This window comes from Pipra filicauda, unplaced genomic scaffold (assembly GCF_003945595.2).
Source record: "Pipra filicauda isolate LSUMZ 115617 unplaced genomic scaffold, ASM394559v2 scaffold16_size7369187_pilon, whole genome shotgun sequence".
NCBI lineage: Eukaryota > Metazoa > Chordata > Aves > Passeriformes > Pipridae > Pipra > Pipra filicauda.
In genome coordinates this window covers 814,635-829,720 of record NW_024104207.1, presented here as the reverse complement: position 1 = coordinate 829,720, position 15,086 = coordinate 814,635, and the positions used below count along the sequence as shown (strand labels likewise).

Below are 15,086 nucleotides of genomic sequence, written 5' to 3'. Positions count from 1 at the left end.
TCTTAGATTCTTAAAATAATCTGTAAATGACTTTGTAAAATCTGTGTTTTAGTATTTACTAGATTACACTTACTCTGATTTCTATTAATAGTCTTTTTTTTTTTTTTTTGGCTGAAACATTATGGGTTTTGAATGACAGTACGTGATTTCATTAAAGTTAGTGCATTTCTGCAGGTAAGACCAATCTTTTGGATGAAAAGCGAACTTCCAGCTAAAGGGAAAGTAATTTTTAGTATGTCCTTCAGTAAACCCAGTGGAAGGTTATTCACTGTCATGGCAAATGTTCAGTTATGTAAAGTGTCACATTACTTTAGTTTCAGAAGAGGCTTTGAAACAGTCTACTGTATATATCTTACTAAAATTGTACAGCAAAATATTGCTCTGTATATTACAAAGCTAAGTGTTTTTTTCAAGTGATTTTTCCTTCCCCACGAAGATCTGTAAGTAGGTGGACAGTTTGTGTGCGTGACAGAAGCCATGACTTGGGGCAGTCCTTCTCTTGTGATCTGTGAAATGGGTGACACTAGTTTTATGTTCAGCTTCCAGTCCCATGTGCTCAGGGTTTTTTGTGTTAAATGAGGCAAAACATAAATAGGTAGAAAGTACATCTATCAGATTTTTTTAAAAACACAACCCTAGAAGACTTTTTTTTTAAGTTTTGTCTCTGTATGTGTTTTTGAAGTTACATGGCCTTGAATAGGGCTTCTACCCCAAAGTTAGATAGTTAGTAGAAAATTGTTTGAAATTGGATAAGCAAGCATCTTAATCCTTGGAATTTTGCTACGTACTTGGATGTTTTCTTCACACATTCATGTGTGCTGCCTGAGTAGTGCTATTTTTTCATGGAATAACACTGTATATGTCTTGTTACTTTAATAAAGACTTTTTTAGCATTGCTCCTGCTGGCACTAACTGTGTTCAGTGTAGGCGGTGGCATTGTACTACGTGTCACTTCAAAGGGCCAAACAAATTGCTTGTCACAGTTACGGTTGAGATTGGGCAACTGGTTCTGTTTTTACTAAGTGTATGCAAAAATGCTTTGGTTCATATTTCAGATGCTCAAATACAAAAATTTACCCAGTGTACTCTGTTATGATGGCCTTGTTGACTTATTAGAGGTTATTCTGTAGCTTGAAGAAAAGGAAGACCTTTCTCTAGCTGAATTTATTTAAAGAAAGGCACCCTCAGTGTATTTGAAAGCATTTTCAACTGAATGTGTCAATAATTTTTGGTGTTAAACTGTGTTTCCCTTCTAGTAATTCCCCTAAAGTGTCAGCTCTATTTAATTTTATGTTTAGAAATACTTTGTTTCAATCAGATGCTCAAAATTAGTTTGACTGGGCATATGTACCAAGATCAGTCACACTTCAGAAAAATGTTATAGTAGCTAAGCCACATGATATGGAATAAGGAAAGTATTATAAGAAACAGTGTTAATTCACCTGCTTTTTTAAATGAAGGGGGGAGGAAGAAAAAGCAGAACATCCGAAATCTCCTGCATTTCATTCAGATGATGACTTAAAATTTTCATTGATTGTATTAGTCACAAAAATTCTTTTTACTGCTTCTCAATGTAGTAGAATTTGGACTGTTTGGTATATGCAGCTCTAAAGGCTGGAATCTGGAAAGCCTAGGGAATATATGCTGTTAACATGGCAGGTGTTACCAAAAGGCAGGTTTTCACTCTGAGGGAATAGAAGTGGGAAAAAGATAACTGATGTATCGGACAGACACTGTGCTTTGTAAATAGAATCCAGCCAAGTCTCTTCATTAGTTTGTACTTTTCTAGCCTGGAATGGATTTGAATTTCTGAATCGTGTTATTCCTCTGTCAGCAAATTTTGTTGAAAATCACTAGATTTCCATGTAATAGAAATCCCTTTCTGTTTATCCAGGTGTATATAGGACAATAGCACCTACTGATGGCTTATTAATGACCCTTATTTCATCATTCTGGTGATTTAGGAGAGCTCCAGAGGGCTTCACAGTGATTTCTTTATATTTTGCCTAAAGCCCCCCATTATTCTATAAGCTTTAAATTTATTAATGCTGCAAAGTTCAGCATTAAAACATGAAGAAATAATACAATGAAGCTTGTTTGTTCATTTCGTATTCTCATATGCAGTCTTGCAGTTGCATATGATTTTCCCCAAGACTGTAGCCTGATCCAGTACGTCAAGTGCTCAGTGTTCATTCCTAATGACTGGCTATTATATGTTTTGTTTATTCATTGTGTAGCCTGGGGTTTATTTACTGCGTGCTGCTTTCTGAAGACAGAAAACCTAATTTCTGAAATAAAATATTCAGAGTATCACCAAGGTCATAATGCCCTCATTTTCCTGGAGCTGTACAGGTGAAGGTTGGAAGCACATACATGCTTCTGGGAGCCTGTTTTGAAATGCTTAATACTCCATCTCCAGGAGATACTAAATAAATATTTATAAATAAACATATATATTTTTACACATATATGCATTATATATATATGCATTATATATATATGCATTATATATATATGTATATATATGCGTGTATATATATATAAACACCCCCTGTTCCTCAGGTACTGTCTAAATAATGATGTGTCTGCAAGGTCTTAACTGCAAACAAGGAGCATAGCCCTCCTTTGTCACCCTTAGCCTCAGTGAGATTTTTCTGTTTGAGTGATTTGCTTGCTGTTGCTCAGGGCTCTGACAGTCAAGCAATACCTGCTCTGCTGTGACAGCAGTGACTGCTTGCATTGGATGGCTTTTTTTCTTACAGAGAACCAAAGGGCAAGTTGTGTTTGCTGCATAACTCAATTTTTTTGTTTTCAGATGTGTGTCCAGTGCTCTCAGTGAGGCTACAGATTTATGGATGTGAAAAAATAATTGGTTGTATCACTTAAATCTGTATCACGTGCATACAGTGCTGCCAAAGTGAGATTGTGCAGCCAAGCTTCATTGGGGTATTTTCAGCTACCAAGTGCTTGACTTCGATACTGTTGTTGAATTTTTGGGTTTTATTTGTCTTAAGTGTACATTCAGTGGAACAAACTATTTTATAAGTGAATATTTTTTTTTCTGTATTGTACCTTTTATTCAGGCCTGTTGAGGAGTGTTCCCTGTTCCAGTTGTTCCCGAAGGGTTTGAGTGATGCAAGTGTTGTAGTTTGCTTGCTCAAAGTAGGCAGCTGTTGCTCATGTAGCCATTGTGCAGATGGGTGCAGTCCTGTTGAACATTGCATTAGGAGAGAGACTTGAGATCCAGGGGGAAATCGCTGTGGCTCTATGTCTAACATATTGTTAAAACTGGATCAGAAGCTATTTCTTAGTTTGTTGGCAGCAGTAGGTGATAAATACTTGGGTGTTCTGATCTGAATGAGTTGTCTGTAGGACAACCAAGCTGGCAGAGAGTTTGCCTTGCTGGAGAAGGTGGGTGCTCTGTGGCATCAAAATATTGAAAATTACTTCATGTTGAGAGCTGTGTGACACAGTGTCATGTTGAAAGTCTCATGTTGTTTTCAGAGTCATTGTTTTTGGAGTCAGCATTGCCTGCTATTTACGTCAAGAAACAAACACTTCTGCAGTGCTGTCATAAAACAGAAACAGATTTGCTTTGCATTAGTGAATTATTGCATAGCAAAGGCTGGCACAGGGCCCAGAATTTAAGCAAAACCATAGTATCAACTTCTGTATTTTGTTTTAAAAAATAAGGTTGCTTTTGATGTGTTCAAGACTCTTCTGCATTTAAGTTCATTGTTGATTTAATAACTATGATGATTGATTACATGCTGCTTCTTTCTCTAGTGAATTCCATGTGGATTTCTTTGCACTGTTTATGTAGAAGAAATTTTTTTCATCTTACTTCATTATATTCATGTCATGATTAGACTTTCTTGTGTGTAATAGATTTCCATAAAATTCAGTGCTCAGGTGATTGCATTAATTTTTTTTCCCTGATCACCATCATCTCTTGACTTAAAGTCAAAACTTTTTTCCTCAAAGCAGTGAGATGATTTTTTTTCTTCCTTCCTACTTGTCCTATCTCCAGGGAACCGTGCAAGAATAAGATTTTTACCCTATTTGTATTGTGTCAAGAACTGGTGAAACAGAGCTATTTTATCTTTGTTCAGAAGAAGTCGTAGTCTTTCATTAGAAGAGAAATTCCTAGGTATTAAAACCTTAAAGGTTGATATTTTGGGTGCTCCAATTTTTTCAGCCCAAACAAAAAGATTTAATGTGGCATTTTCCTCAGACTGGTATCTAAATGGAGAGACAAATTTTCTTTCTGAAGTTTGTTCATTGAAGTAGCTCCCGTGTGACATGGAGACTCTGAACTTCCTATGTAATGCTACTGTTCTCAGACATACGAATGACTTGGATTAGGAAACATTGATTTATCATTTCTTTCCTCTTCAGGCTGCCTATCACAGAGAGCGTTGGAACGGAATATGCCAAAAAATACAGACGAGCAGAGGAACAACAGCTAGGTGTATCTGGAAATGATCAGCCTGTCTCTAATAAACCAGGTAAAAAAGGAAATAAAAATACTATGACCAGATACACTTGTCCTTTTTCTCCCTGTGGTTTTTCTCTCTATCTCCTGTACTCAAAACTGTGAAACCCTTCTGTGTATTTCTTGTTTAATGATGTGTGTGTATTAGTTTGTTATATATAAAGGCCTGGTATTAGAAAGTAAACACCTTATTTTCTGGAAACCACACCATATAATGCAGTTGCATAGATAAAGGTGCATATATCTGGCTTGTTGTATTGATAAATGTAGATACATGATTGAAATAAATCTGCAAGGAAAAGATACCACTCGTTAGATTCATGTCTTTGTTCTGTCTTCTCATTTTCTATCCATTTTATTTCTGTGCCTACTTGATTATTGCTTTGAACTGCCTTTAGAGGGAAATTTGATTGCCCTTCTTTCCTAGGAGCTCTGGTAAAAGCAGTCTGAGGCTGACTCACTTGTCAGGGCAGCTCAGCTTCAAACTCTACTGTGCCTCTTAATTTCCAGTTTTGTTCATGTAGATGATTTCCCAAGAAAAGGACATTTATGTGCTTTGTCTGTTCTTTGTGTCATTCTGTTAATACTTTTTGTATACCTTTGCTGATAGACCGAAATTTGAAAACGTGAGAAATTTTCTAGAAATTGCTGTCCTTCAGTGCTTCTGCAAATCCTGTGGCCTCTGGAACTCAGGTAGCTGAGGAAGCCATTTGCTGGGTCTGTCATCAGCAGAGAGGCAGTAGGTTCAGTTGGCCTGTTCAGCATGTGCAGTGCACCTGACATTCTGTCCCAACCACAAAATATTGTCTCTTGTTCACTTGACATTACAGAGAAGAGGTGTTGAAAGGTTAAAATGGAGGAATAAGGGAACTGGTAAGGAGCTTCTAATGTTGTAGTTAAGGAATCTGGTGGTGTTCCCTGTTTTTTTCATGTGCTTTATTAGCAAAGGAAGGACAACAACAAACTGATTGAGCCTAAGTTCCTTAGATGTTTCTTTAATAGGGTAGTGGTACTGATTAATGCAATGAAATACCATAGATCATATAACGTCCTTCACCTGTTAAATCAAAATTCTGCCTAAAGTAAGCTAGCAACCTAATTTAGCAGCACTACTGGCCTACATAACTTTGAATGGAACTGATGCTAGCAGTGTTCCTCCTGTAAAAGAAACAGTTATAACTTCGGCTTTTTAGGAAATATTTCTGTGTAGTCATCCTGATATTTTATTTTAAAAATACCTGTTTTTTTTCTTAGCCTACCCTAAAATGTTTTTTCTTGAAATTTATACCTTTTAATATTTATTCTTTCCTTCCAGTTGTAACTTACCTAAACAGCATCTAATTAGCAAACTACCCTAAAATATTACTGAAATACTGGCATATTATATACTCTCTTATTATCGATCTGTTAGATATTTCCCTTAGTCCCTTTCCCCTCCCTCCCCCCTTTCTAGTCTTTGTCTGTGTCATTGTCTGGAGTCTTGTTGCTTCAGGAGCTGTTCCATGCAGTGTTGATGCCTGCCTCCTCTCATCAGTGCTGTGCTCCCAGCTGTGTACGATCCAGTGGCGGGTTCTCAGCAAACTGGGTAGTGACAGGACTGGAGCATTCCTACGGCATTCTGAGACCGAGCTGCCAAATCCCACCTAGATGCAGAATAACAGAAATACTTCAGAAAATCCTGGTTCTTATTGCTGTCAATTTTGACTTACAGGCAAACTCATGTTAGGATAATAGAACAAAGAAGCTCAGTAAGCGAGCATAAGATTTGTACTGTTAAATTTATAGGTTATAAATGTGTATGTTGTTACACATTTGAGACTGCTGCTGTTAAATGGTAAAAAGAGATCATGCAGATTTCAAGAGCTCCAAGAGGTATTTGTAACTACAAGCTGTATTGATCTGGAAGTGTAGGTTCTTTTTAAGAACGTGAGTGTTGTCATAAATTATCAAGAGTTAATCTAGACCAGGACATATGAGTTCTAGCTGTGTTGAATACATATGTAGTCAGGAAATAACCTTCACAACATGGAAATGAGAAGCTGATTTGGCCTGAAGGTTCAGAATTGGTATCCTTTTTGAAGCTTCTTTCTTTTGGAGTTGCTGTTGCAACTGTAGATGATACCTTCTGTATAAATTGACAGCCTCTTTTAAAACTTGTGGAGTTACTGAAACTGTTGTGGTGTTTGTATTGTTTGTGCCTTGTTATTTTATGAAATCCTGTTGAGTTTAAATCCTGTGCTTTCCAATTTCTTTGAAAGAGCATATGCTTTTATACTGAAAGGACCAACAGAAATCTACTTCTTTGTTGGGAAAACAGATCATCAGGGAATTGCATTTAGAGTTCTGACTCTGCTGTAAATGATAATACTGCTGTGAAAAGGAAGTTGAAGTGATTAAATAAGAGTAGAAGAAAATTCTTTGTCACAACTCTTAGCCAAAACAAGTAGAGCATTTGCAGTTCTTCCGTGGCCCATCAGACTGGTTTCACATTTGGTACTGGCTGTTTCAGGCTCTACACACTTTTGATTCTCTGAGCTCGTGGGATATTGTGCAGAGGGAAACCTTCTGGAGTTGTGTGTATGGGACACTCGCCTAATTTGAGCATCCTGTAGAAAATGGATTTTTTCCCTCTCCCTCCTCCTCCCCACCCCAAAATCTGGGAATTCTAAACTGTGTGCACTAAGAGTCTTGCTCTTTAGCTTGTAAAATCCTTAATAAATTCCCCCCCGCTTTTTTTTTTTTTTTTAAGTTAAGCATAACTATATAATTATTTTCATGCAGCTTTGTGGATGGCAATTCTTTTTCCTTTTCTCATTCTTCATTATTTTCATACCATTAAACGGATCTGTTCTGGAGGCGTTCTAGGTTCCATGTGAAGTAATTGCTTACAGAGAATAAGCAATTTAAACATCATTTATGCCACATGAAAACTTCAATTATAGAGTTCCTTAAATGTTTGGGATTCAGAACAGATGCATGTCAGAAAAATTAATCATAGCACAGATTTCACCTCAAAACCTTTTGTATATAAAATATATGCAAGTTGAAGAGAATTGTAATGGAGAAGTGTTTTCTTAGGAATTTTCATGTTACCTGTGAGCATCCTTCGGCAGTCAGCTCTTCAAGACCGAAAATTGTTAGCCTGTTTTCCTCAGTCAGGAAGTTTAATTGCTTTGCCCAGGCTCTGGATTAATCTTTCCAGGGCTCAGTCAGTAGCAACTTCATCTACTTGGTGTTATGACTGAAGTATGTGACATACTGGTAAGTCCTTATGCTTTGTGGCTCAGTGCAGGAACCGTGTTGTTACCTCTCTCTTTCCTTTCCTGTGAGCTTCCTCGATGACTGTGGTCACCTTGTGTATTTGCAGCTCAGCAGAGGGATGATCAGGGATGTAATAAGCATCTCATTTGACTCACTTAACCAGTACTTCCTAGTATACTTTGTTTTAAGGCTCTCATTTTAATTTGCTTTATTGGCAGATACCAAGATCCAGCTGTACAATCTCTTCAGCGATTCTCTTCAACTTTAGAACTGGTGAATACAAAAATCTAATCTTGTGTTAAAAGGATATGTTCAAATTCAATTCAGAAAATGGGTACCAGTGGGAATACATCTGCTTCTATGGCCTACAATAACTGAGATACTGGAAAATTGCTCTTTCCATGGGCACTGGACTGTTTTAGTCATGGCAGTCAATGTGTCTCTACAGAACTTTCATAATAATTGAAAAGGAAGTAAGCAGGCAATTTCATCTTACCCGTAATTGAGTTTTCTGTTTCTTTTTTGCACTTGCATGCAAAATAATTTCTTTAATAGAGAAATGAATACCAATATTTTGGATTGGCATCAATGCTTCTTATACACTGAAATATTTAGCTTGTCCTAAAACACCATGGTGGGCAGCTGCATGCTTCCTCAATTTACCATTTTCAGGTTGGAAGTGTCCTGCATTCTCTGTATGTCAGAATCTGAGGTGCAGGTTAGAGCATGGTGTCTTACACTGGTGTGCACTGGTTGGGTCAGTTATCCTGGTCTTATGAAAATTTTCCAGAAAGTAAAAGCAATGGAAAAGTTTGTGCCTTTTTTGCTGGTAAGTCTGTAGTCCTTTAGCTCCTTGACTCTGTAGATTTGTCTGTATTGGCAGAAGATCAGTTCTCATTTGGGGAGAACTCGGATATGAAAAATAGAAAAGAAAAACCCCAAGCAAAACCAAACAGTTGAAGGCAACTAGACCGTGTGCTACAGAGTTCACAGTTAAATGTTATTTGAATGAGTAGAATAACCTTGGAACTTTCAATGGGATGTGTTTTCAAATGTTTCTCTTCTGCAGCAGGTCTTCGTGGTACAAAACAACACCTTTCATTTTTAAAATATAAAGGTGAAGCTTCTAAGGTCTCTTAAGATGGTTACTCAAGTTCTCCCATCCCCATTTTGCTTTTTTTTTATTCACTAATGATCATAGCAGGTTTCAGATGAGGTTTGTGTCCTCAGTTTGTTAGGGTGGGCATTTTCATGGCTTCTTAGGTCACATCATTGTTCATCTGAAGTCGCCAGTTCAGAGGCTCCAGTCTGCACTGTCTGCTCTAGACAGAACTCTCACAGTTGTCATGGTATTAGTTCCCCAGGCAAACTCAGTAATGCTTTTTTCAGTTTAAGCACAGTCTACATGTCTTGAAGAGAGAAAAAACAAACCATACTGCTTTTAGTACTTGTAGCATCTGCTATGTGCTTATATGTCTGTCAGTTCTCAAACTCTTTGTGTTGACGGTGGCTAACATTGGATCACCATTTACTTCTGGGATAATTCTTTTCCAAATTTCTATGTTTAGGCGAAGGTAAGATGTTGCCGTCATAGAACTGTAATATAAAAAGCAATATTAAAGAAAGTTATGTTTCAGCAGTGAAAAAAAATTATGTATACAAAATTGATTAAATTAATCAGATTATTCAGCAGGTACGTGAATATTGGTGGCTGTTTCTTTGTTTCTGCTTTGGTCCTTTGTATTTTTAAAATAAATTTTAAATTGAATTTTAGGACAATGATTTCTGACTAATGCACTGTCTTTTTACTGAATTACAGAGGTTTAAATTATTATTTTTTTTTTACCTTCCCTCCTTATTTATAAGCACTGTTAAAAAATTGCTGCTGTCTTCTATTGTATACCTTTAATGTGCTTTTCAAAATTGCATTTGTTTCATGGAAAACCTGATAGAGGTGGGAAGGCTATGTTCCTTTATCAGGAATTTGCTGACACTGGGATCTGTTTCGTAGCAGCTTGAGGTTTCTTCCAGCATTGGCCAAATCACACAGAGCTGTGGATGTCCCAGAAGTGACATGTTTGTGCCAGAGGGAAGCCAGTCAGCCTCTGTACAGTGTTGCTGTGACAGAATGCTATATATGAATTTTTTTCTGGGGAATATATTTAGAAACTTGACCAAAAGTATTTTAGAAAGGGCAGACAATATTTTCAAGGCAGGCTGCTAATAAGTTCTGGTTTTCTGTGTGTTCAGTGGTGGTAAGTAAATCCTTGTGCAGTGATCACCTTTAACTGTTGCATTACACAGAGTCCAGGTAAAGAACCTTTCTTGTTGCAGAGTGTGGCTTCAGGAAAACTCTGTTTTTTAGTGCTTTATGAAACTGTCTTGTTGAACTGTATGCTGCTTTAATGTGAGAATAACTTAATTTGTATTGCTTGACACTTTAAGACAATTTGGGGGCTTGGAGCACATTCAGGTGTAGTACAGAGACAGAACATGTTGTTCTGCCTGCTTTTGCTTCACTGCTGTGTGAGGTTGTTACAACCTTTCCAAAGAAAGGGAACTATAACTGCAGTCAAGTATTGAGGTTATAGCCTTTATTTTAAAGTAATTATTGCCTTTGTAGAAAGAATACCAGATTTCTTTCTCCCCAGTCTGCTTATTGGGGAAATAACGCCATAAAAAGAAGTGAAGTATAAGGTTCAGAATTACTTCTGTGCAAGTAAGTCAATTTTACAATAATACCTGGTGAAACCCATTTGAAATAGAAAGCATTCCTGCTTTTGATTTCATTATGGTGGGGTTTTTTAGCCAGATTGTTTAATTGCAAGTTACAAAGCAGTCTTGTCTAGGTTTTCCCCTTCTGCACTTCCTCTACAACTGTCTGACAGCAGACCTCTGAGAGAAACTCATGCTGGCACGGTGAGATTTTTGTCCTGTATTACTCAGTGATAACAGTGACTAACTCCTGCCATGAGACTGCAGAATGTAGTATCACGTTGAAGGGTCATCATGGTGCTCACCAGATTTGTTTTAACTGCCAAGTGGTAGAAATATAATTGCCTTCCTGTCAAATGATGAGTTATTTTCCACTGTGGATCCAGTAGACTCTAGGGCAAAAAAACAAAGGCATATGAATAAGGCAGATTTTTTCAGAATTGTGAATTCTTGGCTGCACAGGTAGAACTGGCAATTGTAATGCAAACTGTGCAAAAATACTGTTTTAAGAGGAAAACATATAGAATTGTATACATTTCTTACACTGATGATGGTTTATACACAGAAGCAATGTTTTTTCAGAATTGCTTCCAGTGCAACAGCAATTGCATAAACCTAGAAGATCTCCAATAATCTACTGATATTAAAAGTATTAGTTCTATTAATACTCACAAGTATGCAATTCAAATTTTAGAGAAGTTAGGTTTCCGAATCTCTAGCTGGATTTTCTTTTTCTCTATTGAAATAAATTATTCTTGGTTATTTTTTTGCCTAGGTACTTCATTGGGTCAGTGTCAATCAGGTGATTCAACTTCTATACCAATAATTAAACATAAATATGTGAATATGCCTACAACCAAACACAGGGAAAAGGTAATGTCAGTGTACTTTCTCTCATGAAATAAAGCTGAAAATAATGTTTTATTGTGGTTTTGGGGCAGGTTTTTTTTTTGTGGGGGGAGGTTGTTGTTGTTTTGTTGTTGGGTTTTTGTTTTGTTGGGTTTTTTGTTGGGTTTTTTGTTGGTTTTTTTGTTGGGTTTTTTGTTGGGTTTTTGTTGTTGGTTGTTTTTTGTTTTTGTTGGGTTTTGTTTGGTTTTTTGTTGGGTTTTTTGTTGGTTTTTTGTTGGGTTTTTTGTTGGTTGTTGGGTTTTTGTTGGGTTTTTTTTGTTTTTTTTGTTGGTTTTTTTGTTGGGTTTTTTTGTTGGGTTTTTTGTTGGGTTTTTTGTTGGGTTTTTTGTTGGGTTTTTTGTTGGGTTTTTTGTTGGGTTTTTTGTTGGGTTTTTTTGTTGGGTTTTTTTGTTGGGTTTTTTGTTGGTTTTTTTTGTTGGGTTTTTTGTTGGTTTTTTTTGTTGGGTTTTTTGTTGGTTTTTTTTGTTGGGTTTTTTGTTGGTTTTTTTTGTTGGGTTTTTTGTTGGTTTTTTTTGTTGGGTTTTTTGTTGGTTTTTTTTGTTGGGTTTTTTGTTGGTTTTTTTTGTTGGGTTTTTTGTTGGGTTTTTTTTGTTGGGTTTTTTTTGTTGGGTTTTTTTTGTTGGGTTTTTTGTTGGGTTTTTTTTGTTGTTGGGTTTTTTTTTTGTTGGGTTTTTTTTGTTGTTGGGTTTTTTTTGTTGTTGGGTTTTTTTTGTTGTTGGGTTTTTTTTGTTGTTGGGGTTTTTTTGTTGTTGGGGTTTTTTTGTTGTTGGGGTTTTTTTGTTGTTGGGTTTTTTTTGTTTCTGTTTTTTTCTGTTTGTTTTGTTTCTTGTTTTGTTTTTGTGTTGGTTTTTTGTTTTTTTTGTTTTTTGTTTTTTTTTGTTTGGTTTGTTTTGGTTTTTGTATTTTGTTTTGTTTTCTTGTTTCTTTTTTTGGTTGTTTTTCTTTTTTTTTTGTTTTGTTTTAGTTTTGTTTTTTGGTTTTTGTTTTGGTTTTTGTTTTGTTTTTGTTTTGTTGTTTTTGTTGTTTTGGGTTTTTTTGGTGGTTTTTTTTGGGTTTTTGTGTTTTTTCTTTATTTTTTTGTTTTGTTGGTTTTGTTTTGTTTTTGTTTTGTTTTTTTTGTTTTTGTTTGTTTGGTTTTGGGGTTTGTTTTTGTTTTTGTTTGTTTGTTTTTTGTTTGGGTTTTTTGTTTTATTTTTATTTTTGTTTTGGTTTTTTGTTTTTTTTTTTAATTTTGTTTTTTTGTCTTTTGTTTGTTGTTTTTCTTTTGGTGTTTTGGTTTTGGTTTTTTTTTGTGTTTTTTGTTTTGGTTTTTTTGTTTTTTGTTTGTTTTTTGTTTTGTTTTGTTGGTTTTGTCTTGTTTTGGGTTTGTTGTTTTTTCTTTTCTTTTTTTTGGTTTTGTTTGGTTGTTTTGTTGTTTGTTTTGTTTTTTATTTTGTTTGGGTTTGTTTGGTGTTTGTCTTGTTGTTTGTCTTGTGGTTTGTCTTGTTGTTTGTCTTGTTGTTTGTCCTGTTGTTTGTCCTGTTGTTTGTCCTGTTGTTTGTCCTGTTGTTTGTCCTGTTGTTTGTCCGGTTGGTTGGTTGGTTGGTTGGGTTTTTGTTTTTAGATGGAAACTTTGTGTTTTAAACATTGTACAAAACTTTTGGGTTTTGTACAAAACCACTGTGTAAAAATTCTTAGAGGAAAAAACACTGCTCTTATACTTTATGGGCACGCACACATATTTTATATGAATACCTCTGTTCTTTTCTGTGATCTTCTGATGTGTTTTAGAAGTCCAGTTATCTCCACATTCCTAGAAGATGATGGCACAGTGTTTTACAGATATTAGATGTGTGGCCTGGAAGCTGCTGATATTTCAAGTCTGTTAAAAATCTGTTTTGTTTTGTAGACTTACGAGTTTTCTTGAAAAATTGTTTCAGATACTGTCTCTGATACAAAACAATTCAGTTGTGATTGTAGAAGGAGCAACTGGCAGTGGTAAGAGCACACAGATTCCACAATATGTTCTGGATTACTGCATGCAGCAATCTATCCACTGCAACATTGCTGTCACCCAGCCCCGGAAAATCAGTGCCAGCAGCCTTGCCAGGTGGATTAGCAAGGAACGATCATGGACTCTAGGTGGATTTGTAGGATACCAGGTATAAAAGTTTCAAATGCTGTTTAAAAATGCATTAAAAAGTACTATGTCTTCTTTCTTAATTGCTTTTAAAGAGATCCAGCATACTGAAGTAATGTTAGAGAATCTGCTTTTAAAGTAGAATGGCTGTTTTCTAGCTGTCTCCTGCTAAATGTTTGTAATTAAATTAACTTTTAAAGTTGAATAACTATAAATCCTGGTGGGACTCCCACAGAAATATTTTTCTGCACTGGACACACCTACATTTTTTTTTTTTTTTACTTTAAACTCCTTAACTAACATACTTTATCTGTTTGACTTTACTACATTTACCTGTCAGCTCTGTCAAAACTTTCGTGCAGTTATGGCCACATTGTTTTGTGAACATCCTGTTGCTTCTTCTTAGCCTGTGAAAACTTGAACTAGTTTTTCCTCTTAAATCCATCTCCTCCTTTTGGTTTGTCTAGCTCAGCTTCAAACTCAGTTATGTCCTTCCTTTTCTAAACTGGATGCCACTTTCCTCTTTTAACACAGGTTACTTCATCTGTTATCCCACATCCACTTTCTTCCACGCCCCATCTTGTGTCTCTGCTTCCCAAGGTGTCTGCTACTCTACCAGGCCTCTGTATCCCTACATTACACTAAATTACTGTCCCAACGAGACCAAGTAAAGCAAAAATGAAGGCAGATAAAGAACGGTTCAAGGAGAGCAGCCCAGACATGCCTTAGTCCTGAGGCCTTGCAAACTCGGTGCAAAGATTATGGCCTGCTACAGAAATGCCATATTACAGGGCTGTGCAGATACATGACCTTAATTTTTACATCTAAAGGATCTTTATTGTCATCCCTCCTGATTTTTCTTTCTCATTTTTAACACAACTGCAAAGTTTCATTTTTCTTCGGGTAGGTTGGAAAACAAAGTAAAAAGGCTCTTCATGCTTAATCACCAGGTTTCAGTTCTGAGAGGTGAACACTCAAGAGAATTCTGTGATTATGCTCTGGCATTATCTCAGATTGTAACTAAGCCAATATTAATAACCTCCAGCTATCATATTTGTAGCATTACTGTGGGCTGTTGTCCTGGTTTAAGCCCAGCTGGCAGCCACACAGCTGCTCACTCACCTCACCCCTCCACCCCTCCCGACCCTGGTGGAACGGGGAGGAGAATCAAAGTTAAGCTTGTAGGTTGAGACAGGAGCAATTTAGCAATTGAAACAGTTTAAAATATACTAAGAATAGTAAATAATGATTAAAAAGTAATAACAAAAAACCCTCAAGGGATGCACAGTAGAATAGCTCACCACCTGCTGACTGATACCAGACCCTGTCCCCAAACCCCAGTTGGTTCCCTTGTGGGTAAATCCCTGGTTTACATACTGGGCATGGCATTCTATGCCATGGACAATCCCTTTGGCCAGTTCAGGTTGCCTGTCCCGACTGTGCTCCCTCCCAGGTTTTTTGTGTATCTCCTTAAGGGCAGAGCACAAACCACAAAAAAGTCCCTTGTCTTAGGATGAACATGACAGCACCAACCAAAACACCAGTGTGTAATCAATGTTTTACTAAATCCCAAAAACACAGCACAAT

General features: G+C 36.4%; 1 protein-coding gene across 2 annotated transcripts in view; it reads left to right on the top strand.

Annotated features, from left to right (window-relative positions):
- Positions 1 to 15,086, top strand: part of TDRD9 (tudor domain containing 9) — a 73,197-nt gene that overhangs the window by 14,105 nt on the left and 44,006 nt on the right. For both annotated transcript variants that reach the window (XM_027732896.2, XM_039379555.1), the window contains exons 2-4: positions 4,399 to 4,508; positions 11,247 to 11,344; positions 13,300 to 13,521. In XM_027732896.2, the coding sequence (XP_027588697.1) occupies positions 4,399 to 4,508; positions 11,247 to 11,344; positions 13,300 to 13,521 (430 nt within the window). The remainder of the gene's footprint in view (positions 1 to 4,398; positions 4,509 to 11,246; positions 11,345 to 13,299; positions 13,522 to 15,086) is intronic.